The sequence below is a fragment of the Lonchura striata genome, chromosome 3 (assembly GCF_050655825.1).
Source record: "Lonchura striata isolate lonStrDom1 chromosome 3, ASM5065582v1, whole genome shotgun sequence".
Classification (NCBI taxonomy): Eukaryota; Metazoa; Chordata; class Aves; order Passeriformes; family Estrildidae; genus Lonchura; species Lonchura striata.
In genome coordinates, this window is record NC_140705.1 from 56,449,223 (window position 1) to 56,475,725 (window position 26,503).

A 26,503-nucleotide genomic window follows, 5' to 3' on the forward strand; every position below is an offset into this window, starting at 1 on the left:
TGACCTCTGTATACTCCACAAATTGGAACCTCAGCCACACTGCCACTGAAAATACCACTGCATGATACTGCACTGACAGCACTGCAAATTATTTACTATTCCCCAGAACTGTCATGAGCCCCAAGAGTGGATTCTACATCAACTCTGCATGTTTTCATTTGGTAAACAGTGACATTTCCCCTGCTTTACAACTGAAACTAAAAATAGCATCTTTAATTTCATAACTTCCTGAACTTTTACAGAAATGTGTTTTATGCAGCAAGCACCGCCACTGGGAACAAACTGAGGGTATGAATAGCTGTGAAGAACCTACACAGGACCAAAGTAAATTAGGCATTGAAACAATCATCTCTCCCTTCAGGAGGAGATGATGCTTTGAGCAGATTACAAAATACCACAAATTGCAAAGCATCACACCCCCTTCAAAAAACAGATTTCCAAGAAAACAATTCAAACAGTATTCAGTTTTGGGGTTTTTCCTGTTCTTTTTTTTTTTTTTCTCATTTTATTGAATGAAACAAAACAAAACAGACAAACACAAGAAATAACATCAGTGCTTCTCCCATCTCATTTCTACAGTAGTCCTTTAGAGTCAACAGCTGCGAGTTCCTCCAAGCACAAAGGCCAAGAGAGACCACAGTGCCACAATACCAGAGATTCTAGGAGACAAGAATAATAAAATGCTGTTAGGCTACTTATGTGTATGGCTTATTTTTTTATTTATTAAGTGCTTAAATTCTTTTTCAAACTATGTCAAGGCAGAGCATCACTGTCACCACCTCACAAGAGCGGTGCACTTTGAATACGGAATTCTCTCCCACTACCAAGCTTTCAACTCAGCTGTAGAAAAAAACCCACATCCATCCCACACCTGAGATTCTGCCTCCCTCTCATTGAGCTTATTAGAGCTGCTACTACAGCTCATTAAGACTACCACCTCTCTGCTGTGACAACACATCCGTAGTTTTGTGCTATCCTCGGGGTAACATTCCTTGGTTAACCCTAAGAGAGATAAAAGTCCAGTCACCCAGGGCTGAAAGCTCACAAGCAGCCACCCAGCACCTGCTTCTGAGTCCCCTGTTCTTCTGAGGGGCTGGCAGGAGGACACTGCAAACACGAGACAGCTGTGCCAGGGCCTCGGACCTGAAAGGAATGTTCCCCCCGCCGCCCCACTCCCGTGCTCCCACAACTCACTGCAGCAGGCAGTTCACGCTCGGCGAGTGCCTCCAGTGGCGATAGACCGAGACCTGCAGGTGAGGGTGGTGCCTGTAATCCCGCAGGACGAGCCTGACGCTGCAATGAAAGCACGGCTGGAGCTCAGCCCGCAGGCTGCTTACAGCACCCCACAGCTCAGGGCAGGAATTTCTATCCAAGAGCTGTCACAGCAGAGAGAGGGTGGGACGAAGGCCTGGATCAGAGGAAGAGAGGACTGAGAGTTAAGGCTTTCTGATCACTTACTGCTTGTATTTGTTGGAGAGCAGAATGAACTGGTTCTTTGAAAGCCGTCTGACATCAAAGCGACAATGAGCTTTAAACTCTTGGTAAATCTGTTTCTCGGTCAGCCCTGGCCAGCCTCGGACATGGACAACCAAGGCAGGGGGATGACGGCAAGGAGAATCTTCCCCAGAAAAATTCTGGAAAATGTGCAATATTGAGACATATCTGAATTTGGAAATACTATAGAGGAACTATTAATATAATCAGAAAATATGCAGAACATTATTAATAAATTGCAGGTTGTATAATACTGCTGTTGGTGTAATTTTTTTTTCCCCCTAAATTTTTTTCTCGTCTAAATATTGTTATATAAGCAAACTGTCACGAATACCATGAACAAACTCTGAGAAACAGCAATGTAAACTGGCTAATGCCATCTTACAGAACAACAGCATAAATACATTTTGCAAAGCAGAAAATCAACTCATTGGCCATTTTAAAAGGTCCACTGCATCACCTGTATGATGACAATTTCTGCCAAGGTGGGCCCCAGCACCAGTGGATTCCTCTCCTCTAAGGAAGCCACAAGGTAGGCTACTGACCTATGCACCCCACAAACAGGTCACAGACCTGCAATTCATACGCACAATGCTTGAAACACCACCTCGGATGAAATTCACTTTGTTCACATGCTCAGCTAACACGGTGAGATACTGCGAGAAAGAAGGCTCAGCCTCCACCACATCACTAAATCAGAAAACAAAAGAGAACAAAGTTTTGGTTCTCCAGTGCTCCACTGCTACACAGCGTGAAGCTCTTCAACTAGTGATAGAATAGATATTTCAGATCTTAGTATCATCCGACAGAAGTCAAAAAGCTGCAAGAAAGGGAAGGGAACTTAACTGAAGGCACTGATTCACAGAGATTTCAAAAATGGAAACTAATGGAAAATTATTTGACCCTTACCCAAGTGAACTGAACTTGAGAGAGCTTGTTCAAGAATAAAGAAGTCACAATGTCATTTCCCGACCTCTGAGCCATCACATGGCCCCTGATTTCATTTTTAAAATGTCAGCTTTGACATAAAACTACTACTTTCAGATTTATAAAATAAAAATCTAATTAGAACATGACATTTCCAATAACACTTTCTTTTGTCCAAAAGGAAGGCCAGCCTACGAAACAAAAAGAGCAAACAGAAGACAGTTTTCCATAGGAGAAACATCCTTTGTAATGCAATTTTCAGTCAATACAAACATTACTCACTCTGTGGATCTGCACAGTAGCAAATGAGCTGACATAAGAAGAACTAGAGAAAGGAATAATGAGGTGGCATTAGAAGAAAGCTAGAGAAACACTGCTAAATACATAGAAAGCAAAAATGCATTGAAGTGTAGCTAAGTTACTAAGAGCAACAGACTGTGTATAAACAAATATTTCTTAGCATCAAATAGATCTAGAGAGAAGACTGCCAAATTCCAACACAAACTCTGAAGGAGTTTTTAAGAAGCATTTTACCTGAACCACAGAGAAATGCATCATAGCCAGCCTCATGAGGAGATTTCTTCTCAGCTGTAAGTGTACAACAAAATGAGGAAGAAGTAAACACATCTAGCATGCTGTGAAAACTACTACACTGCAGAGTCCTAATTCATAAGATCCACTATTCTGCAGGTCATTTTCCCCCTCCCTCAGCTCTATTTCCTTTCTCATCCTGAAAACTTTACACTCAGTAAAGTCTGTGCTTCTAGCATGCATTTTAGAACAACACCAAAAAAGCAGCAGCAGTTACATGAATGTCTGAAAAGCTTAGCAAGACGCACATTTTAAAAAATTTAACTTTTATGAAAGTCTAAACCAAACTGTGTCTTCTATGTTATCGATGGTATGGGAACCATTTCAAAACACAGGCGGTCCTGTGCTGCAGGACACGATGCTACCAGGAGAAGACAGAAAACATCTGCCTCAAAGCCAGTATCACACCATGTCCTGGACACAACCTCCTGCACAGGCATCACTTAACCCTGCACACCAGCCACCAAGCTCCTGTTACTATGCCATTAGTTCCTTCTACCTTCCCTTCTAAGACAACTGTTTCCCATCTCCCCTTGACCTTTCAAGGGCTCCTGACTTCACAGCCCATGTCAGGTTCAGTCCAGCCCAGCACAGTGTAAATGCTGTTTGTACTGGCAGCATGAGGCAAATCTGCCCTGCATTACCCTCAGCAGCTACCAGGGACATGCAGAACACAGATCTTGGGAGCCCAGGCTCTGGGTCTGGACAAAAATGCGTATCAGCAACTCTGGGCAAATTCAGCAGACCCACTGGCATTCCCTCATGCTTTGAGGTCACCCACAGAATACAACAAACCTCTTTTCATCTGTCTCTGAAGATTTGCTTAAGAACATACCGTATCTTGAGCATCCACTTGCAAGAGATATAACAGGGCACGGTGGACCTTTGGGATTCAGGTTGCTGCTGAAGACAAGTGGATGTGTGATATTTTTGTCTTTCCTCAATATGTTAGAGAAAAGTTACTGTTCTCTAGTGAGCTGTAGCTTCATTTCAGAAAAAGCTGCTGGAGACTTTAAAATGAACTTTGGTAGGCCTCTAGGAAAAGGCCAAAATACTTGAGTAATATCTACCAGTTTTCTTCCTGAAAACTAACTCCTAAATACTTTCTTAGTCTGTTCCCTCACTCAAAACTTGTAAGCAGCAAATCTGTTCTAATTGCTTACAAAAAGCAATGTGAACAGAACTAAAACAGGAGGGAAAGAGATTTACTAGATAGTTCTATTTGAATGGGGAACCCTGGAGGTTAATCAGATATCCTGGAATGACTGAAATAAAACAAAGAACAATCAAGCAGAATATGCAGTCTGAAATTGCTAATAAACAAACCCTCAGAATCCCAGTACTGTTTTTAAAAAAATATTAATTTTGCATCTCCTTCTTGGGACTAGATGGAAACAGGAAACAGGCAAAATTTTCACTTCCTTAGCAAAATTTGCATGGAAAAAAATTAATTCACAAAAGAAGCATGACATAAGTCTCCTACCACATCATGACTAAGCTCATGATGTTGAGATACAAAACCTACTCATGTGCTCCATTTGAACATTGTCTTTAGTTACTGCTTTGGGCTCAATGCAGCTCACACTTAGGACAGGCTTTTGAAATTAGGATGTATGTTCACCAAGAACTGCATCTTACTCATTTCAGAACATGACATAAGCAACATAATTCTCAAGCTGCGTGTATGGCTGTATGCAAACCAAATTTGTAACCAATGAAATAATGGCAATTCAATGTGAGAAGTGACTCAGTCAGAACAAATAATTTACTACACAATTCCTTTATAAGAAAGATGTGCAAATCCTTTGCTCTTAAATTTAGAAAGACAAAGATCCAATTGAAAAACATTTGAAAGGAGGGAAAGTATGAACACGAGAAATGGCTGACTGTGAAATATCTTTCCAAAGAAAACACAGGGATTGCTGAAAGCTCTATTGGCCACTACCTACCTGCATAAAACTGCATATGCCTCCATAAGACTAGATACTCGAGGAAACAGAAATTTCTATAAAAGAAGAATGTATTAGAAAACCAACCATGGCAGACCTTATGGTGAGTTCAATTACCTACATTGCTAATTTGTTAAATGAGATCTAAAATTAGAGAACTGCTTGCAGTTCTATTATTATCACAGGGCACTGAGGAAAGATATCCTCTCTCTTGGGTGAAAGACAAGTTTAAACTTCAAACAAAAAAACCTGTGCATCTCACCTTCTGCACAGATTTTGTTACAGTCTTGGTGTCTATGATGACAGGAAACAGATTGTGAATATTCCTTTTAAACTCCTCATAGCTTTCTGAAAGCAAAGCACACATGAAGAAAGACATCAGGAAACTGGGGAAAATCCAATGCAACTGCAAAGTAATAGAAAAGAGAAGTGACAGCAGGCAATGATGCCCTCTCCAGCATTTAGAACTCAGAAGAGGCAACCAGCCCTGCTGATAGCTAAATCCTACAGGTGTCTGTGGTGGCAAGTTGCCACTGCACCTCCTGTTCCACCCCCAGTGCAAAGATAGCAGCCTGAGACAGCAACTACGCAAAGCAGTACCTGGGAGGGGCCTGTAGAACTTGTCATGAAGATGCATAAGGTCCATAAGCATGTTGTGTCCCACCAGGGGCTATGGGAAGAATATAAACATAACAGCCCATTGGAGCACATTTCTGAAGAGAGCTCAGAGATGAACAACACAGGCACAGTCAAGAGCTGTAACCCTTTCCTCCAGCAGACAGCATCCACACACACTTGCACAGGAGCCATTCAGACTGCAAGGCTCACAGGAGGACTACTGACTTCAGGAAATCAGACTTGTGGACTCTCTGAGAGGCTATTGTAGCAGCAGCATTCTATATTCAGTGGGCCTAAGGAGCTAAGTGGATTCAGGGTTCAGCTGAACAAGATTCCAGCCATCAGATTTATATGTTCATGCGCAAGTCCTCTAAAGCTGAAATCCATTTGATAAGCTGCATACAAAACGTAAGAATTTCCACACAAAGTCAGACCAATGGTCCACATGGTCCAATAAACTGGTCTGTTGCATGCTGAAAAGCACAGCTTGCCCAAAAGGCAAGAATCTGCTCAGCTTTCTTAGATGGTGAGTCAAACTGTAACACCAGGATTTTTAAAGTTGCATTTAACACAGCAAAATTAAAAAGAGATTAATAATAAGAGTAGGGTTAAGGCATTTTACCTTCTTGACTTTAACAAGTATTTGGAAGAGATTGGTGAAGCCCCGAGCAGACAGGAGAATTAGCTTTTTCTGACAGTGGTCATCAGAAGAGTTCTCCAGAAGCCGACGATGCTCTGGACTCACTTTTTTCACCATCACCTGAAAAGAGAAGTCAGTATCTCAGCCTCCCATGTTAGTTGTATGTACATGGCTTACTGAGGTTCAGTAATGCTGAGGTCAAGTTCAGCTTCAAGCCACTGAAGGACAGAAAAATTCCATCCCCTGGGACCTTGGGACTGTCTCAGTTCTATATGGAGATCAGTGCCCCAGTAACTTAACAGGCTTGCTGAAAGTGAGTCTTAATTGTGCTTCTCTACTTAAAATGACAAAAGTGCTTTTTTGAGCACAAATTAACCTAATTCAATTTACTTGATACCAATATGGTAAGTTCATGGTACCAAAAACCCAGAAACAAACAGCAATCATACAAGCTGAGTCCCCAAAGGCAATGCTTCAGATGAGAAGGCTGGGTAAATCTGACATTCTGGGGGCATTAGTTATCAGACCAAAGTAGGACTAATGCAAAAAAAAGATTTCTGTAAGCTAATTCTAAACAACTGACTGATATCATACCAATAACCCATAGCCCATAGTTTGAGAAGTTCACAACCATAGTTTTAATACAGAAACTATTGCACTGAATGTAAAATACTGGTAGCAAAACAGCAAATCACAGAGTAAAAGTCTTCAAAGCAGCTTCATGGCAGAAGTCAGCAAAGGAAAACCACAGAAAACACTAAAACTGTACATTCTTGTAGAGGTATTGAAGGAGGGACTAAATAAAGTCTGAAGACACAGAGAGGGTGTCTCCAGAAGTGCTCCAAGGACAAGCACTTTGATTTAAAGGGATTTTGAGGTTACAAGACAAACAGAAACCAGAGTTGCTCGGTTTTCTGTATCCCTTTTCTTAGGATCCCACAATCAACATATCCTTTGTCATTGTCTCCTCCTCCTCCTTGACCCTACCATTAAAAGTACAAGCAACATTTCAGAGTCCCTGCAAGAATGCTGGTCCTATCTGCCTAGAGAGAAATCCTCCTTTCAAAAGGTCCACATTTCCATCTCACCTTCTTGTCTTCAAGAGGCTCTGTCCAAACATTTTCAAGAGCCTGCCTCAGAACCAGCTGAACTTCAATCATATGATAGCCTATGACACACAAAAAAAAGGCCTTAGAAACTTCAGAGGTGCAGACAAGCCCATTAAGGAAAACACATCATTCCTCTAGACAGACGGACTGACTTGTCTCCCCCCCAACATACAGAAAATATTCCTCAACATATGATCCTGGTACGTTACCATACACAATGACTGAAAGAAAACAAAACAAACAAAAACACACACACACACAAAAAAAAAAAAAAAACCAACAAAAAACAACAATAACAAAACACCACTACCAAAAAAAACCCCACAAACCCACAGAAATAAACAAAACACAAAAAAAACCCCCAAAAATCACAGTGAAAAAAATCAGGAAAATGAGCTTTTGTAAGGATACTGAGGAAAGGAAAATATTAATTGAAGAGGGAGGAAGGCTACTACTCTGAAAAAGACATTCTCTGGTTTTGGACAGTTTCAGAGCAACAGACCCAGAAGCCAAGCACACAAAGAATAGCAAAGCATTTTCCCCCACAGCTGACAAGGAACTAATCCAGTCCTCTTCTGAATAGAATTAAAAGAGACATCTGAATCAGTCTTCTTGACTACTTAAATAAATGTCTTTCTTAACACGTGCTAACCAGTGCCAGACTCTTAAAGTATCAGTATCATATCTAGCTGACAAAGCAGATAAAAAGCACAGCACACCACCCCTCCTATTGCATACTCGGCAAAAAAAGCCAACAGACAAAGCCTTGACTACTCCTAACCTTTTCTATATTTTATTCCATGACCCAGAAATTTTGGGTTCTGTGAGTAAACCTACAAATTATTCCCTGCAAAAATTCCCTGTTGTTCAAGTCAGCACAGAAGTTCCTCAGCTCTGCTAAAGTGCTCCCAAATCTTAACACACAGGGAAAGTGGCCATAGTGGCATATATGTGTCCCTGTGGGGCTTCCTCTTGCTCCAATGAGAGGGACTCAACTCTGAAAGGAGAGGAAGAAAATAAAACAAAAAACTAGATCACCCAGAATTTAAAACATGTAAAACATCATCCCAATTCAGAGTAACTACAAATTCTTCAGTTCAGAAGAAGCACAGAATGGAAGTCAATTACCACAAAGCATGCTCCCAGCATCCAGACATCCGCTTCAGCTTCAGAAAAACCCACCACCCCAACAGAGCAGTGCAGAAGAGCCCAGAGATGAACTCCTGACGGGAGCTAAAGTATAAACTGGGATAAAGAGTTGTAAAGGCAGGATGGGCACTGGTGCTTTCCCTCTCAATAGAGCAATTTAACAAAGAAAGGACAATTATAGCCCCAGAGGTTCACAAGAAATTATGAACCCAGAGCCCACAGATACCAAAGAGAGGCACTGTTTCATACCATTCAGATCCTGCAGAATCATAGTATCCTCTTCTTTAGCTGCAACTATCCAAGAGGTAACTTCATCAATAACTTTCTTCAGGACATCCCTGTCCACGTTAGTGCTGGATGAGGGAAAAGAGGCAGTGTGAGAAATGCTCTTTACAGGTGAAGCCTTGTGCCTTGCTGTAGGAATGCCAAAGCTTCATTTCCCAACAAGCACCACACAATTCTCCACATAATATCCTGTGATCTCAGTCTTCCTTCAGACACCATGGCATGCTGGAACAACTGGCAGCGAGGTGTTCAGACCAACAGTTTTCAGTATTTCTACTAAATGTGATCTGAGTGAAGCTGAGCCATGAGCACAGTACTGAGGAGACACCTCTTGGAGAAGTATTCACCTGCAGACTTTCCAGGTATCGGCTAAGAGGTGCTGCCTAAGGATCTCCTCCTGTACCTCATTCATGTATGGGATTCCATCTTTGAGGAACTGAGGGGAGAAAAAATGCCAGTTTGGATACATTCCCCTGGATTTTCTCATAGCACACTAGAGAATTAGCAAGTTAAGACAAATAAACTGCAGACAATCCAACAGGTATGGAGGAAAGAAAAGAATATTTGTCAACTGTAATCAATTTTTTTTGCTCTTCTTTTACCTTTCCTTTAATAAGATGCTTCCAAGAGTCAAGAAGTCATATGCTTCCTTCCCAGAACTGCAAAACAGTACTCTTAAGGGATGATAGAGTCTGAATTTTATGGGAAAAGTGGCAATACATAGGCTGCTGGTAAACTGATACTTCTGCACCTTCATGGATAGTAAAGACACTCACCAGGGTTTGTTTAGTAAATCCTCAGTTCACCAGATATAAGGTTTTTGGGTTTTTTTGAGGGAAGAGAATCTATCTGAGGCTGCCAAGGATGTGGTTATTGCCTTTACATTAATTCAGAAAAAACAGTATTCATTACCCCTGTTTATAACAAACTGCATGATGCATTCATACTTTAGGAAGATGCTATTTACCCCAGAAACATAACATTCAGGGATACTAATCTGATTTCTTCTGCATTTGCACAGATTTCCTCTGTTCTGCACTTCTGACAGAGATTACATACCTTGTTATAGTCAAAGCCATAATGAGACAGGAACTGAATACTAGATGCAGAGACAGTGAATTCGACATCCCTTATTCCCAGTGTTGAGGGAAAGAGAAAAAAGTTGTATGAATGCACCACATACCTAAAATGAAAAGTATCTCTAGTAATTACAAGAAATAACTCTGCCCAAAGGGAATTATAAAATCTCTACTGTATTTTCCTCATTGTAACAGAAAACTGCTTTTTTACTTACTTGTCTGAATTTTCTTTTGAGAATATTGCCAGCCCTGCAAGAAAGAAACCTCTGTTGAGATGGCAGCATTTAGCTGGATGTCTACTGATAGCGTGCAAATTAGATGAGGGATGTAGGGAACCCCTCAAGAAATACATGTTTTCCATTCACATATGTCACTATGCCAATCCTAGCAGCAACTGCCAGGCCACTCCCTGGATTCCTGAGAGCTGCACAGGACAAACTTTCACTGCTATGTGGGAAAATGAGTTAAATCTGAATTAAACAACAAATAGTCGTGGCAAGAGGTGAGATGGTGATGAGTCTCTGTGCATACACAGATGAGTTTGTCAGTCCAACTACACTACAATGGTGTTTGGAACAAGCTGGGCACCACAGATGACTGAAACATGGGTTTTACTTCTCAGGGTTTTTTTTTTTGTTCTGTTAATCTCTAAAAGGCACATGAAGATACCTCAAGACTTTCAACAATATTTCAGACTGTTTTCAAGCTTGCTTCTTGAGTCTTTACTGGTTCTTAACTGCCAATAGCTCTCCTCCACAGGTCCCTTCTCATGCTGATTTGTTATTTTAGGAATAACAGAAATAGCAGCTTTTATTTTCCTCATAGTCCCCTTACTCATAATGCGCTGTATCAAATGACACAGCTTTGAACAGGAGCTGTAGTCATACGCTTCTTGCTTGCATCCTCTGTTTCAAAAGCCTTGTATTTTTAACTGTGACCTTTAAATATGGTCAACTTTAGACCCGTAAAAACTATATAGCCCACCTGACTTTATTAAAAAGCTGATAGTGTCAAACATCAGAGGGGGGAAAAACCCAACGAGCAAACGTCTCTGGAATGAGTGAATTAAGGCCAGAGCCACCTGCAGGACGAACCTGTTAGCAAAAGCAATTACCTGTATGACCTCGGGAGATTACTTTCCGTGTCAGAGCTGCACTTACCAAGCTGAACAAGAGTGAAGCGCTGAACACTCTGCCTGGCCTTCACGTACCGCTCCGCAGGGGAGTCAAACAGGCTAGGAACAAAACCAGAATTGAGGAGAGTGGACACAAGAAGGGCTGCTATGCACAGGCTGTTCTCACAGGGCTAGAGCAACAAGTCTCCCTCACATTTCAAGTCCAACAGCTTTACCTGGGCTCGTTGTTTGGCAGGGAAGTTGAATGCAAACCAGTAAACTCCATATCAAGGGCTGTTGAAGTGGAGAGAACACAAGACAATCTGAATTTGAGGCATGCACTTCACCACCACCAGCACGGGGGTCTCTCACACACTTCTCTTCTCTGTAACCTTCGTCAAACCACAGGAAGCAGGCTCAAGAGCAAAAGCTGTGGGGCTCACACCTCCAGCTGCCCCATTCCTGTGGCAGGATGAGGCAGGGACATCTCCCCCACGCCCCTCAGGAGGGGCCTGCCTCACCCTGTGCTGTGTTCGTGCCCCCACCCCGAACCCCTAACACCCTGCCCCCCCGCCCGCCAAGCCGAGGCCAGCAGGGCAGTCGGGGTTCCCTTTCCCCGTTTGAACCCCCGCGCCTCAGCGCTCGCCGTTCTGGGCGCAGCAGCGCCATGATCGGCCGCAATACCCCTCACGCCGGGCAGGTGCCAGCCGCCCCGCGCACGGCCGGCTGGGGGCCGAGGGCAGCCCGGGGGCCAGGCGAGACGCCCCCGGCGCTCACCCACGAATGCGGCGCGTTGGATGCGGCGCCTAAGGCGCGGCAGCAGCTGGGCAAAGCCCTCCGCGCCCACATCCATCGCCGCCCGGCTCGGCCCGGCCCGGCCCGGCGCGCCTGCGCTGCCCGCGGGGCGGGCCCGAGCGCGGCAAGGGATGGGAGCGGGAGCTTCGAGCGTGACCCGAGCGGTGGGAACGAAGGACGGGGAGGGTTAGGCTGGAAATCGGAGAGGCTGCGGAGCCGCCCGGCACAGCCCCCGCTCACAGGGAGCGCATGGGCAGCTCCCACTGGGCGTCTGCCGAAAATATAGATCGCACAGAGTCCGTCACCATCTGAGAGTTATTATTATGGACCAACAACTAGGTAAAAATCCAGCAAAAGTGGGGTTTTTTAATTATTATTATGCCAGTTGAATACTGAGGATTTAATACAGATGCCAGAACCGGGCCGGGCTCACCCCGCATGCTGCTGAGCACACAGCCCCGGCGTTCCCTTCTCCTGCCCCAGAGCACGCACACCAGGCAGCAGGCACAGCCCCGGCGTTCCCTTCTCCTTTCCCAGAGCACGCACACCAGGCAGCAGGCACAGCCCCGGCGTTCCCTTCTCCTGCCCCAGAGCACGCACACCAGGCAGCAGGCACAGCCCCGGCGTTCCCTTCTCCTTTCCCAGAGCACGCACACCAGGCAGCAGGCACAGCCCCGGCACACAGGCACAGGAGTTGCACTGACCAGGCTGGCCTCCCTGAACTTGCCCATCAGAGGGTTCCAACACTTTCTGTGAGGATTTCACAGCCTGGTCGTACTCGGGAGCCCTGCCGAGCCATCAGGCAGAGATGCTGACAGCACCAGCCTGTGCCAAGCAGCAGGCAGACACACAAGGGGAGAATGGGGCTTCTTGTTCCCTAAAGCAGGAATTTTTTGCAGCTTCCCTTCTTGACCTATCCATGTGGTTAAGCAGTTAGAATCTCAGGATTGCAAGGAAAGTGCAAAGATGAGTTGAGGGAGTTTAATATTTTCACTAAGACTCTGCACATTATCACAGTTATAAACATTTATGTAATGACTACATTTTGCTAGCTTAGACTGGCAGTGTACAGGGATCAAATATCAAAGCATTTCCATAGTTCAGCCTGGAACAAACAAAATCAAATATTAAAAATAAAATACATTTTTAAAACATTGAATGATTAATAAATTCTGTCAGGGTGAACTAAGTAAGTTTATTCTAGCCTTAAAGGTGTTGATCATTTTAGAATTAAGAATATGACACATTTCTATCTATTTGAAAATATTTTATTATAAGATGACACATTCCAGCTTTTTCCAGATCTGGACATTGCCTCTGTCAATACAGTAAGAAGTGATCCTTGTTCCTTGGAAAAGTCTTCCCAACTGTCTCCATTTTACCGGTAGATTCTTCGTGGCTCACGTAGAACAACACCACCCTCCTCCATAGCTTTCTCAAATTCCTGAATCTTGTTTAAAAGACAGACACAAATAAATATTAAAAAAAAAACAGCAGGACTTAAATATCAGTGGGAACATGTTATATGAGGGGCAGAAGTTAACAGCCTCATGGAAGCCTAATACCAGGAAATTCAGCTTGTCAAAGCCCTTCTGAGTGTTGCAAGGAGGGAATGTCAAGCCACATAACAAAATTAAAGGTGAAGAGAAGTAAAATTAATGCCTAAAAAGGAAAGAAGGGCCAAGGGAATAAGTAGATGGGTACTTGCCGAGTCACAATGGCGTTCCCAGGGGATAATGGCTTTAAAGTTCACAAAGTTGATTCCTGCTTCCAAACAGCGCTGTGACATTACACGGCCAAGGTTTTTGCATGCAGCTACTCCCTTGGGACTGTACAAGTGTCTCTTTATGGCCCACTCTCGGGTAGAGGCAGATACCACAACATCCCCGTTGGAGCGCTCAACAAAGGCTTCCACGTAATGCTGTGTCCGCTCAAGCCGTAATCTGAGTGCAGGAAAGAAATAACACAAGATTATAATGTCTTTTCCAGAGAACAGAGTCAAATGCTTAAATTAGTCTCTTTATGAAATAGAATTCAATGTTATTAATATATTACATTCTATTACAGTTTTGCTAATTAAGACACAAAATGGGACTCATGTTGGGAGGAAAAGGTTAAAAGCAGAAAAACAGTGAGGAGGAGTGACCTTGCAGCTGGGAATGCCAAGTCCTGGAGAATAACATTGTGGGAAACCCCACATATTATGCCTACAGTTGTTTATCCTCTGACTGTTTTGAGAAATAGAATCTCTGCATAGAGATAACATAGGTGTTTGAAGAGCCTTGGAGACACTCTCATGGACATGCTTGAGCTCCCTATTTTGAAAGAAGATCAAAGGTCAGAGATCATAAAAAGCACAGGGGAGACCATAGCATGATGGTAAACCTAAACACCCCTAATAAATGGGTGCCAACAGCAGGCTCACCACCTGCACAGACTAGGCCTAACAATGCCTGGATTCTCACCTATGTCTCCACCTGGGTGTTGCTTTAGGATCCTTCAGTTAGCAAGGTAATGAAATTAAGTGTACTGTTTGCATTTCAGCCATAGTTTTGTGGTCACTCCAACTGCCTGTGTCAACACACACAACTCCTATTGCTAGCTCAGAAGAGTGAAATTCCAAGAACAACTTCTCATCAGTTACTCAGGACCACAGTCCTACACTGCCTTGGACCAGCACCCACTCCAAACCAAGCACTGTACACCTGCACAGTGCAGAACAGATATATATGAGGGGAACTGCTCCATTAGAAATGGAATTTTAGGATCACTATGCAGTCCCTTAAAAGCTTGAGCTGACACAGTAAGTGTTGAGATCTCACAGCAACTTGTTGAGATCTGCAAGTGGTCAGAAAGTACCTCATAAGCCTCCACACATAACAGTAGAATATTTATTCGCAACTATTTCTAATTGCACTGAGATAGTATTGGCTTTCCTGGTATGAAAAAACTGGATGGGGCTCTCCCCGCAAGAACAAAATAAAGACTTTAAAATGCTAGCTTAAAATGAACTTATTTTCCAGAGAACAAATAAATTAAAACAAAACAAAACCCACAAACATAAAACAATCCCAAACAGACTATTATGGTGCCTCAAATAAAACCATGAATCATGGTAAGCACAGGAGTGAGAGAATCCTGAGTTAAAAAGCTGTTGCTGAAGCAACATTACTGTTGCCTTAACAATATATGGAAAAATCTTGATCACATATGCTTTCACATGCTACTAGTCCACTCTTCCCTGAACACAGAAGATGCCTGCTGATTAAGAAATACTAATGTGCTAACTGATTCAGAAACCCAAAATACACATTTTGTATGTGGGTTTCTGGGGTTTTTTTTGTTGTTTGTGGGGTTTTTTGGGGTTTTTGTTTTTGTTTTTTTTTCTTCTGGAGTCTTAATTTCTGGCAGTAACTTCTTGCTTCTTGACTCACCTATGCCAGAACTCACGCTTTGGCCACGTTGTCTTCCAGCCACGCTCCTTCCTAGCAAGGGCCATCTGCTCCAAGTTCCGAGGATTTCTGTTAGTGAAATTTGGGGCAACAACCTCATTTTCACTTGTGTCCACTTCAGTCTCAGTTTTGAGACTGGCTGTAGTTGATGCAAAACGAAGACCTTTGAGGGGAGAGCAGATAAAACCACCACAGATTAAAAAAAACCACGTAGTTAGGATAATGGATACAGTACAGAATAACACAGCCTACAGAAGTCTTGCATTTATTTTTTAAGCACTTAACTGATGAATGATGTCAACATGCATCCATAATTTATGAGGTGAACTGCAAGTATACTAGGGTTTCTAAACTCTATATTAAAATATAAGCTCACGCGTGACTAGGAGATCCCTAAGTCCAAAGCTTTACAAAACACTGAAAGCGAAGTACACAAGAAACCAGAGACAGCGCTACCAAATAACAAGGTATAAACCCTTCATCCGTGGCGCAGCAGCACCGCCAAGACACCGGGCCGCCGGATGGCCCCGGCAGCGCGGGGGCCGCGGAGCCGCCGCCGGGAAAGGCCGGCACGGCGAGCCCCGGGCTTACCCGCTGCACGGAGCCCGCCGGCCGCCCGCAGCAGGCGGCTGCTCAGCGCCATGGGGACCCGGAGCCGCCACGGCCGCCGCTCAGGGACACCCGGGCGCCGCCATGCGCGGGGCGGCGCTTCCCGCGGAAGCGGCCGCGGGAATTCCGCCCGCCGCCGGCGCGCTCCGGCGGGAGCGGAGCCGTGCCCCTGGGCTACGCGCGTCTCGCAAAACAGAGCAAAAAACACTGCCCCCACTCGGGGGATCATGTTTTAACTTTTCCCCGTGGAAAAAGGGCTTTAGGAAATGCCGGCCTCCAGACACTGGGTCGGCTTTTCCTGGAACGGATGTAAGGAAGAGGGACCAAGGCGCGGAAAGGGAAGGGGAGTGGATAAGAGCAATAAAAGGTGGTTCGGGAGCTACTGTCATCCTGTGTTAGGCTTCTTTCCGACCTCTCCTGCAGCACACAGGTACAGCAGAGCTCTGCCTTCTCAAAGCATCCTCCTGCAAGCATGACCGTGCAGGAACATTACTTAGGAGATAGATGCATTTAATTGATGTAGTCCTGAAAATGCTTTTAATGAGCCATCTAAGAGAAAATGGTGTTGAAAGGAGGATGAAGGCCTGATGAGACCCTGGCACCACCTGCCAGGGGAACTCTGGACACTGCCAAGGAGCCAGGCAGTTTAGGTCGCTCCTGGCCACACAAGGTATTTGTTTGTCAAAATACAAGAAGTCTTTTTACATCATGCCTTACGAGTCATTACATACTCATCCTGAGCCTTGCAGGTTCTCCATCTCCCTATCACTCTCTGAGGTTTACCCTCAGACTGTAGCAAGTTTTTCCCTTATCCTACAACCATCTCTACTTAACCCGGCCATTGAAAAGGGGTTGGATAACGGGAACAGTCAGCTCAGAGACCTTCAAACAAGGCAATGGTGCCATTATCTAGTGGAATCACATTCATGACAGCGCAAATCTCATTAAACGTGTTTTGCCGAAAGTATTAGCTTGAATCACATTTTCTCCAGTGTGAAAAATGCATATTTTATGATTGGCTTTTCACAAATACTACAGTGAATATTATATGTGTAATGTTAGAAAGTTATGCTGTATTAATTCTTTTAAGTATTGTGTTAAAAATAGTTTTAAGTTCCAACATAATGTTAAAATAGAGACTATGTATGTGGGGGGAGTTGTTTTTTTTTTTTAGGAATGAGATACTCGCTTCCAGGAATACCTAAATCTTCCAAAGAAAAGGAATTTATGGTTTTCTTATCAGAAGAAACGAATTTCTTCAGGCCTTGCTCAGACTCTAAGACACCTTGGGGATTAAAGGAAACAGTTGACATACAAGAGAGAGTTCTTTTTTTAAATAGAATGTATGCATAAGATATATGCATGTATATATGAATGTATGAAAGATATATGAATATGCAACAGGCTATTGCTTTTAAGGTTATTCCTTTGTTCACAAGGTATACTTTTTGTGACTTAGTATCCAAGAGCATCTGGACATCCATAATTCTTTGCTTTTTATTGTCTTGCAATTGTCCAAACTATAAACTTTATTACTCTAATTGCACTACTATTTTTATAACCATTTTATTATTATTTAACTTTTAAAATTTTAAAAACCAAGTGATTGGCGTTTTTCACGTCCAGGAAGCAGGTCTTCAGCTTCTTCCTTTTTTACCATCTCAGAACCCTAGATTTGTCTCGGGTCTCTTTGCAGCCTTCCCCCAGGGATCGGGTACAATCCCGAGCAATGGGTAACGTGTTTGAGAAGCACAGTTACGACCACGCATGCCGAGGTCCCCACTTGAGGAAGGCGGGTCTTTCCCAGCGCCGGGCAGCGGGCGCCATTCCGCGCCCCCGCCTTGCCCCGCGGCACTCCCCGCGCCTGCGCGCCCCGGCCCGCGACACCTTCTAGAAGCCCGTGGAAGAGCCCCGCTGGCCCCGCCCCGTCTCGCGGCTCCTTTGTTCAGCTGCGCCCGCCAATCGCGGCCCGAGGCCGGGCGGTGCCGCGCCCCGGGATTGGGCAGGCTCGGGAGGCGGCCCCGCCCCCGCGGGGCGTGCCCCGCCCCGCCGCCCCCGCGCGCCGCGGGGCGCGTTCCCAGCGTGCCTCGCGCCGCCCCGGCCATCCCGCCTCTCGGCGCGCTCCCGTCCCTTCCCTGTGCGTGTGGCGCCGCGCCCGGGCGGGGAGATGTCCGCCATGGAGGGGCCCCTGGCCGTGTTCGGCGAGCGGACCAGCGGTGACACGGTCCGCACGCAAAACGGTAACGGCGGCGCGCCCCGCCGGGGGAGCGGCGGGAGAAGGGAGGGGCGGCGGGGAGCGAACATGGCGCGGCCGTGGTCACCTCTGCCATGTGCTCACCCGCCCCGGGCTGCCCGGGGACCGCCGCTCCTCTGGACAGATTCCTTCCGTCCTGGGCCGCTGCTGGCTGCAGGGAGGGAACAAAGGAGGGATGGCGGGAGGGAGGGAGGCAGGCGGAAGAGGAGCACACGCCATCCCATTCCATGAGTCTGAGTGGCGGCGCGGTCCCGCCTCCCCCGCCCTCCGTCCCTTGGGAGCAGCGAGCACCGGGCCAGGGCGGCTGCGGCTGCTGCTCGGAGCTCGCTCTGCCCCGTCCCGACCGCGTGGCGCCAGAGCCTGCGGGCCTGCAGGGGATGCTGCTGGGGGAGGTCCCCGCTGCCCAGCAAAGTGGGGACCAGCCTCCAAATGCGTGTCTCGAACTGTGGTTCTGAAACGTCTTACTCATTGCTCAGGATTGTACCCCCAGTCCTGGGAGAAGGCTGCAAATTCTGAGACCGATCTCAGATTCTGAGTAGACAAAAGACAAAGGAAGAAGCCAAAACATGCTTCCCAATGAAACTGAGATTATTTTCTGTAGCTCTAATGGTACTTCAGGCAACTACTTAAAATTGAGCCTTGCCTTAATTCACGAGTGAGATTCCACGTGATAATGGCACCTTTGGTACAACCTTATTTCGCCCAGAAAGCTGCCGTTAATCCTCCTAAGCAGAAGAAATTGTTGTGTTGTTTGACAGTCTCTGAGTTACAACTGTTCCCATTTAACTACCACTTTTTCAATTTCTAGATTAAGTGGCTATGCTTGTGGGATAGAGAAAAACTTGCCATGGTCTGAAGGAAAAGGTTGATTGTATCTTTTTCCTATATGAAAATGGCAGAACAACCTTTAAATGAGCCAGTGTTTTAGAGGCTTTGTGTTGTTTTAGTAGTGACTCAAAAGTCATTTTTAGGTGACTTAGTCGCAGAAATAAATGTTTTGTTTTATTGACAGGCCTGATAAGGACCAAAAGATGTTTTATTAATGGATGCGTGGTGATGCCGATGTCCTCTGTCTGCCCAGAGCTGAGAACTAAATGAGAGTGAAATCTTGTGGCACTGCTTGCTGCAGTTAAAAGCAGCAGTGCTACCAACCCTCTTAATGTTAACACCACTGCAGTTCTGACCTCAGTCCTGTCCTCCATCTTCCACGGACAGCAGAGAAAGCATTCTTTTTCGGGTCAGTCAGTTTTGCCAGGTTAGCTAGCTAAACCAGATAGGAAGAAAGAGTGAGGTTTGGTGCAGATTGTATTTTTTTAGAGCAGCAAGCCTAGCAAAGTGAGGTAAAGCTTTAGGTTAGATAGGCTGAAATGTAATACTAGGTTAGATCACTTGTTGTCAAATTCCTGAGAATGATACTAAAGCTGGGAGGATAAAACTTTTTTTTTTTACTCCTTTCATTTATTCAGTTACTGCTGCATCTGCTATTGCCAATATTGTGAAGAGCTCTCTTGGGCCAGTTGGTCTGGATAAGATGTTGGTGGATGATATTGGGGTAAGTAATGTTACTTTAAGAAGTGTCAGGAGGACTTGTATTCCTATGTAAAAGTGCTTCCATTTAGTGTGCTTCATAGGCCTAATGTGCATATGCCTGTTTTATCCTGAGAGGGATAGGAGAACTGAAGTAAAATTGAGTATTGTGTAATGTATGTTACATTGTTGTAGTTTCATCTATTGTGGTGGTAATATATGTGTTACAGTTATTTAATTTCTGTAGGTAAGTCCTTGTAACCACTTAAAACATGGGTCAGATTGCAAGAGGCGAGTTTTACCATTTAAGTCAGGTTTAACGAGTGCTGACTTGTATATCCCAGTCTCCAAATCAGGAGAAATAACAAAAAAAAATCATAACAAAATTTTAAGCAGTACTTTGTATTTTAAAATATTTAAAGCAATTGAAGAAAGTTTGTAATTTTCTAGGCTGACATAATAAAATACTGTGTTGGAAGGAAGTCATTGGGTGACTACTTACCCAGTATTTGCAAAATGTTTGAGTTTCTGTAACATAAAGGCTTTTCTGATCAAAAGACGGTGCAGATTCTGTGATGGTAACATTTCTATTGCTAGAATAGGACTCCTGGTTAAAAAGAAGCAGGGATGTTTTGTTATCAGTGGTTATTTTATGGGTAATGGTAAAGAATCATTATTTTAATTTTGTATGAACATTATGAAAGCAGTGAAAGTGTAATAAAAATATACCTCATAGGCACATTTGATTTTTGAAAATTAGGACGTGACCATTACTAATGATGGTGCGACCATTCTGAAACTGCTAGAAGTGGAACATCCTGCTGCAAAAGTCCTTTGTGAGCTGGCAGACCTGCAGGACAAAGAAGTTGGTGATGGGACCACCTCAGTGGTATGTAGCAAGTTTTACATGCAGATATATCAAAAGTCAGTGTTTATAGTTGGTATTTTCCATAGATGCTAGTTTCCATATGAAAAGTGGTACTCTGGAAGGGAATTGGCTCACCTCTGTTTCATTATTGATATTTCCTATCTTGAAGGGTGGTCATAGAGGCTGAATTTAGGTTTTTAATTTTTAACAACTGAAAGACTTGAAGTACAAACAAGGATATTGTGTGTTGAAAACTTGCCTGAGACTTTAGATACCTTGGTGGAGGTTGGAATTAGGTAGCTCTCACTTCATATCATAAACTGGTTTTAGTTCTATGTTGTACAAGGTAGTTATTTTGCTTATGTGGAATGCACATATTTAGTGTTTGTATTTCAAACAGGTAATTATTGCTGCAGAACTTCTCAAAAATGCAGATGAGCTGGTGAAACAGAAAATTCATCCTACCTCCATTATTGGTGGATACAGACTTGCCTGCAAGTAAGAAACTGATACAGTTGAATTTCAGCATTTTGTGACTGCATTAATACAGATCTTTTGGTGCCAAGCCGAATATGGTGTTTTTTTGCAGGGGTTCTGGGATTTTGGTTGGTTTGGGTTGGATTTTCTCGTGGGTTTTCTATTTTTAAAATTGCATTTGTGTAATCATGTAAAGGAATGACAGCCACGTTACTGTCCTTGGAGAGCAATTGATTTTACCCCTTTGTTCTTTGAGGTAACATTTAGAAGAGCTGAAATCATGTAACTTTTTCTCTCTGTGGGGGTGGTTCTTTACCAGTGTATTTGTCTTTATTTTACAGGGAAGCTGTTCGATACATCAATGAAAATCTTGTTATTAACACAGATGAGTTGGGCAGGGAGTGCCTGATTAATGCTGCTAAAACATCAATGTCCTCGAAAATTATAGGAGTGTATCCTTTAAATTGATCAAGTGAGTGAAGTGAGAATGGATGATTAGAGAGCTTCAGTAGCTAGGCTGTAATATCCGTGGCAGCAGTTTTTATGAACGCAACACAGTATTGAAGCTGTTGTGTTTATAACAGGCATTTTACAGGTATTGTGACCTGGCATGGGAAAGCATGTTCAAACTTTTCCCAATTTATTTAAACCTGGGTTGGCACTTCATGATAGCTTTTAAAAGGGTATTGTTTCCTAACAATTGCTTTGCTTGTTAGGGAGACTAGATAAAGAGTTGTATGAAGAGAAGAATGTGTTGCAGAAGTATCTGCGAGTGAGTCAGAGGAAAGAAAGTGGAATTTTACTACATGGGCATGGGAAAAACCTTCATTTTTAGCTTTTGTGCAGACTGACCATAGGATACATATTTTTCTTTAGCAACAAAAGGTACATAAAATGCAGGTTTCATACTAGTCTGTCATAATTTCCTACTAGTGTTTCAGCTTTTAGAATAACTCTTCTTTTAAGACAGTGGTAAGGAGAGCTAGTACGTACATGCCTTTCTGAAGCTCTTTTTTGGAAACTTAGTTTGGGCACTGTCAGTTATTTCTGTTCATGGTTTGTTTTGGGTTTTTTTTTTTCCCTTAAGCATAATACTAGTTTCCTTCTTCAGTTTAAACCTTAACAAACAGCCTTTCAGTGATGGTGATTTCTTTGCTAACATGGTGGTTGATGCGGCGCTGGCAGTTAAATACACAGACCAGAAGGGTCAGGCTCGGTACCCCATCAACTCGGTTAATGTTCTGAAGGCCCACGGCCGCAGCCAGAAAGAGAGCATGCTTGTGAACGGTTACGCTCTGAACTGCGTGGTGGGCTCTCAGGGTAAGAACAGGCTGTGTTTCAGAAACCTTTTGTGTCAGCCCAGTCCTCTTCATCTTTCTGTGTCACTCTGCTTACTGGCTGTGTTCCTTGCAAGTCACGTGGGTTTTCAGTTCCAGAAAAATTAAACGAACACAAAATACTACATTTCACCAGTGTTTCTTAGACTAGAGCCTGCCAGCTCCTCCACAAAGTGTTGGTGAGTTGCTGTAGTTTCCCTAGATCAGTGTCAGCAAAGTAGCATTGTGGGCTTGTGGTACTTAAATGCTTCCCTTGTGGGGAACCACTGCCAAGTTTGTGGGGAACTGTTCGATTTAATAGAACTGTGCTGTGTTTAGGTGACTTAGAGGATATGAGGCCAATAGGTCAGATTATCATGGTCATTCACATTTTGGGGAAAGGGTATGTAAAAAGGTAACACACTAAAGTCTCGATTGGCATTTTTCTGCAGTAGGGCAGAACTGAAGATGTAGAAGCAAACAGTACAAATCTGAAAGGTGAAAGTAACATTAGTTTTAATCTCTAATGCTGACTTGATGTTCTGTTCAATCAGTTTGATGAAATCCTTCTTGCTTATTTTTCTTAACAGGTATGACCAAGAGAATAGTTAATGCAAAGATTGCATGCCTTGACTTCAGCCTGCAGAAAGCAAAAATGAAGCTTGGTGTTCAGGTTGTTATCTCAGACCCTGAGAAGCTGGACCAGATAAGGCAGAGGTGTGTGGAAGATTGAATAACTGAGGCAGTGGGGGTTTCACAGGCTTGATTTGGTCTCTTCAGTTGAGGTGCCTCAGTGTAATTTTGGCTGAGTGCAAGAGGTAAAAAACATTTTGAATGTTAACATTTCCCACCAATACCAAATAGTAATGGAAGAAGCCTTCACTTTTGGAAACAGAACTAGTATTAAGTCAGTTTTCAAGAAATGCAAGTATGTTTTTGCAGTAGTCCATTCTTGCAGAGCTCTGCATTAAAGTTTCAGGAAGTTGGCTGACAAGATGTGATGGTATATTTTTTAATACCTTTTTATAACTTTGACGTTAATCTTGCAGAGAGTCAGATATCACCAAAGAAAGAATCCAGAAGATTCTGGCCACTGGTGCCAATGTTATTCTCACCACTGGAGGTATTGATGATATGTGTCTGAAATACTTTGTTGATGCTGGAGCCATGGCAGTACGAAGAGTCATAAAAAAGGACCTTAAGCGGATTGCTAAGGCATCAGGAGGTATGTCTGTATAAGAATAACTGGTTTATAAATGTATTCTTAAAAGTAGAAGCTGTTGTTAAGGTATTTGTTAATTCATTTTTAAAATTCAACTTCCTAACATTCAAAGCCAGGGTGAGTAAAGCTGAGCCACTTCTTTTTGGCTTTACTGTTGCTTTTAGGTAACCTTTGTCAAAGTAGTAGTATTGTAAGACTTGATTGTTGAAGATTTACCGTGGGAGGAGAAGAAGCTGCCTTGAACTGTGAAGACTGGCCTTTTGTGGAAATAGGAGCCATAATCTGTCTTTATTTAGAAATCTTTATTATGCGTGCATTCATAAGCCTCTGTTTAGACAGTTAAGTACATTGTTTAGATAGTTCAAGACGAATAAAGAACTCCTAAATCACTAAATCATACTTTTAAAAAAATCTGGCCCTGTACATATTTTTATATGACAGTTTTTAAATTTGGAAGAAAATATTTTCATTGTGGTAAAGCATAGGAACTTGGCTGTGAAAAAAGAAGTGCTGTAAAAGTTAAATAAAAGGAGTAGTCAGTTCATCAGTTGCAAGCAGAAATACTGAATTGCTGCCTGAGAACTAGGAGTGTTGTTTAAGAAAAATCTATTCAACACAGCTTTTATTTCTGCTTTTCTTTCTGTACACCTATTCTGAGAAGTGGGCAAAGGACGATGTACAGGAATTGAATGTTAACTTCACTTTTTTGTTTGTTTGTTAAAGCAACCATATGTTCAACCCTTGCAAACCTTGAAGGTGAGGAGAGTTTTGAGGCATTAATGCTGGGACAGGCAGAGGAAGTGATTCAAGAGAGAATCTGTGATGATGAGCTGATTTTAATCAAGAAGTAAGGAACCTTTTAAAAATACTTTTGTATATGTTCTCTACTAAGTTTGAGATAAAATTCCATTTATTTACTTCATGCTATCTGAGTTGTTGGAGTAGTTATACATATGGAAGAATAGTTATACACAAATCCAGTGCAAATTAGAGGTAAAAGTATTTGTATTTAATCTCTTCTGCTGCAGCTGGATGAATTTTGTGAACTGCAGTATGAGACAATCAGATTGCTAGGCAGTTTTTATTTAAATTTTTGTTTATAAACAAATGTTTCTAAACTGGCTTCCCTTTCGAGATGGTAAAGGGAAATAGGTACCATCTGAGTAATTTCATCTGAATAAAGAGGTGTGAGCTAAATCTTTCCATCTGTAGTGAAAGACAGTGTTCACTTGTGCTGCTGTCACTGCTGTCTGGTACCTGAAGACTTAAACATCAATTCATTTAACGAGAGCATACATTGGATAATAACTTTTCCAATTCTTCAGTGTGCCTTCTGGGTGTTCATGTTCCTGTGGTGTCATTTGGGCTTGAATGACACACTTTGCCCATGGCACTTTTGTGTCAGCTCCATGTGACAGCCTTTTCTGTAACAGTGGCAGTCATGAACTTACTTGAGGGCAGTGCAAAAGGGGTCTTTCTTACTATCGAACTTTCCCCTCTTTGATGGGAAAACATCTTGTCACCTTACTTTGACAGGTGGCTTTCTTTTAAAAGACTGAAATTCAAACTAGATGCATGCATGTTACAAAATAAAATGCTGACTAAGTTAAAATGTATGTATCCTGCAAGGGGACATAACAATGTTAAGATTTTCTTTTAAATGTTGAAATAATGAGGCTCAACTGAACTTTGCTTTAGAAGAAAAAAATTGCCAAGAAGAATTTTAATATAGATTCCATCCAACACAGCTGACTTCTGACTGCTTTTTTTTTAGTACAAAGGCTCGTACTTCAGCATCAATTATCTTACGAGGAGCCAATGACTTCATGTGTGATGAAATGGAACGATCTATACATGATGCTCTCTGTGTTGTCAAAAGGGTTTTGGAATCCAAGTCTGTTGTTCCAGGCGGCGGTGCTGTTGAGGCAGCACTTTCAATATATCTTGAAAATTATGCAACCAGTATGGTAAGTCTTGTACAAAGAAGCCAGCAGTGTGTAGAAGTTAGACTTGAACCATGAATCTCCAAGCGTTTATTTTTATTTACTAGAAATCATTTGTGTGGTTCATGAAAACCTGATCATCTTACAGAATGTAATGGTTCTTTAAAATGAAGTATATGAGTTATTTCTCTTACAATTAAATTCTATGGTTTTTTTGACTGAAACAGAGGTTTTGCATGTGAAAACCCCTATCTATTAGTGCTGTTCTTGATTGTGGCTGTATTTTTTCCTCTTTTGTTGTAGCTATCAGTTTATAAATTACTTCCTTTTTCTAGGGATCACGTGAACAACTTGCAATAGCAGAATTTGCAAGATCTCTCTTAGTAATTCCAAATACATTGGCAGTAAATGCTGCTCAGGATGCCACAGATCTTGTTGCAAAGTTGAGAGCATTCCACAATGAGGCTCAAGTTAACCCAGATCGGAAAAATCTGAAATGGCAAGTATCTGTCTGGTACAAGGCTGGTAAAAGTTTTGTGTATTGGTGACCTAGATGAAAATTTGTTCTCCCAGTTTACTGAACTGTGATTTGCATAGCAAAAAAAAACAAAACAAAAAGTATGTTATCAGTAAACTCCTTTGCCCCTGCCCTTCAGTCAGGTGTATGTATTGCTGTAATGAAGTAGTAGTCACCCAGCATACTCCCAGCTGTCTATTTCTGCTGTTTCTCCCTCTCCATCTGACAGCATTCCTTCTTTGCAGGATTGGTCTTGACTTGATCAATGGAAAACCTCGTGATAACAAGCAAGCTGGTGTCTTTGAACCAACCATGGTCAAAACTAAGAGCCTCAAGTTTGCAACAGAAGCTGCAATTACTATTCTTCGAATTGATGATCTTATTAAACTGCACCCTGAAACTAAAGAAGAGAGAGGAGGGTGCTATGAGGATGCAGTTCAGTCTGGAGCACTTGAAGAATAACTTAGGCTTTATTTATGTTTGTTTCGCTTACACTTCCCACTCTTATAACTAAAATGTTAATAAAACAAGTGGTTGAATGTTGCTGCTATTTTCTTGTGAACAAACT

General features: G+C 43.0%; 3 protein-coding genes and 1 non-coding gene across 19 annotated transcripts; 2 read left to right on the forward strand and 2 right to left on the reverse strand.

Annotated features, from left to right (window-relative positions):
- Positions 1-460: 460 nt before the first annotated feature.
- Positions 461-11,836, reverse strand: PNLDC1 (PARN like ribonuclease domain containing exonuclease 1). 15 transcript variants are annotated; one of them, XM_085575247.1, is made up of 19 exons: positions 11,733-11,836; positions 11,192-11,249; positions 11,002-11,075; positions 10,057-10,090; positions 9,822-9,891; positions 9,110-9,198; positions 8,727-8,830; positions 7,308-7,387; positions 6,202-6,339; positions 5,562-5,631; positions 5,224-5,309; positions 4,962-5,017; positions 3,848-3,912; positions 2,956-3,009; positions 2,704-2,746; positions 2,085-2,184; positions 1,459-1,634; positions 1,195-1,293; positions 461-659 (listed from the first exon to the last, which is right to left on the reverse strand). In XM_085575247.1, the coding sequence occupies exons 1-19, from the start codon at positions 11,806-11,808 to the stop codon at positions 593-595; spliced, it is 1,539 nt and encodes a 512-aa protein (XP_085431373.1). In that variant the 5' UTR covers positions 11,809-11,836; the 3' UTR covers positions 461-592. The 15 variants fall into 15 exon arrangements, 9 of the variants coding, with proteins under 9 accessions (XP_085431373.1, XP_085431372.1, XP_021396315.2 ...); XM_085575246.1 differs by having other exon boundaries at positions 3,848-3,915; XM_021540640.3 differs by having other exon boundaries at positions 9,822-9,945.
- Positions 11,837-12,717: 881 nt separating this feature from the next.
- Positions 12,718-15,924, reverse strand: MRPL18 (mitochondrial ribosomal protein L18). The gene is made up of 4 exons (XM_021540546.4): positions 15,794-15,924; positions 15,185-15,365; positions 13,459-13,693; positions 12,718-13,200 (listed from the first exon to the last, which is right to left on the reverse strand). Exons 1-4 carry the CDS (start codon positions 15,843-15,845, stop codon positions 13,129-13,131), a joined length of 540 nt encoding a protein of 179 aa, XP_021396221.1. The 5' UTR covers positions 15,846-15,924; the 3' UTR covers positions 12,718-13,128.
- A 1,976-nt stretch (positions 15,925-17,900) lies between these two features.
- TCP1 (t-complex 1) lies at positions 17,901-26,485 on the forward strand. Of its 2 annotated transcripts, none has more exons than XM_021540636.4 (12): positions 17,901-18,051; positions 19,532-19,617; positions 20,353-20,481; positions 20,861-20,958; positions 21,279-21,389; positions 22,076-22,257; positions 22,844-22,970; positions 23,303-23,478; positions 24,199-24,322; positions 25,250-25,442; positions 25,754-25,917; positions 26,181-26,485. In XM_021540636.4, the coding sequence occupies exons 1-12, from the start codon at positions 17,979-17,981 to the stop codon at positions 26,395-26,397; spliced, it is 1,680 nt and encodes a 559-aa protein (XP_021396311.1). In that variant the 5' UTR covers positions 17,901-17,978; the 3' UTR covers positions 26,398-26,485. The 2 variants fall into 2 exon arrangements, with proteins under 2 accessions (XP_021396311.1, XP_085431377.1); XM_085575251.1 differs by having other exon boundaries at positions 17,901-18,035.
- LOC116183522 (small nucleolar RNA SNORA29) lies at positions 18,840-18,975 on the forward strand. Its single transcript, XR_004148154.1, has one exon. It is a non-coding gene; the product is annotated as a small nucleolar RNA SNORA29 (small nucleolar RNA).
- Positions 26,486-26,503: the final 18 nt, after the last annotated feature.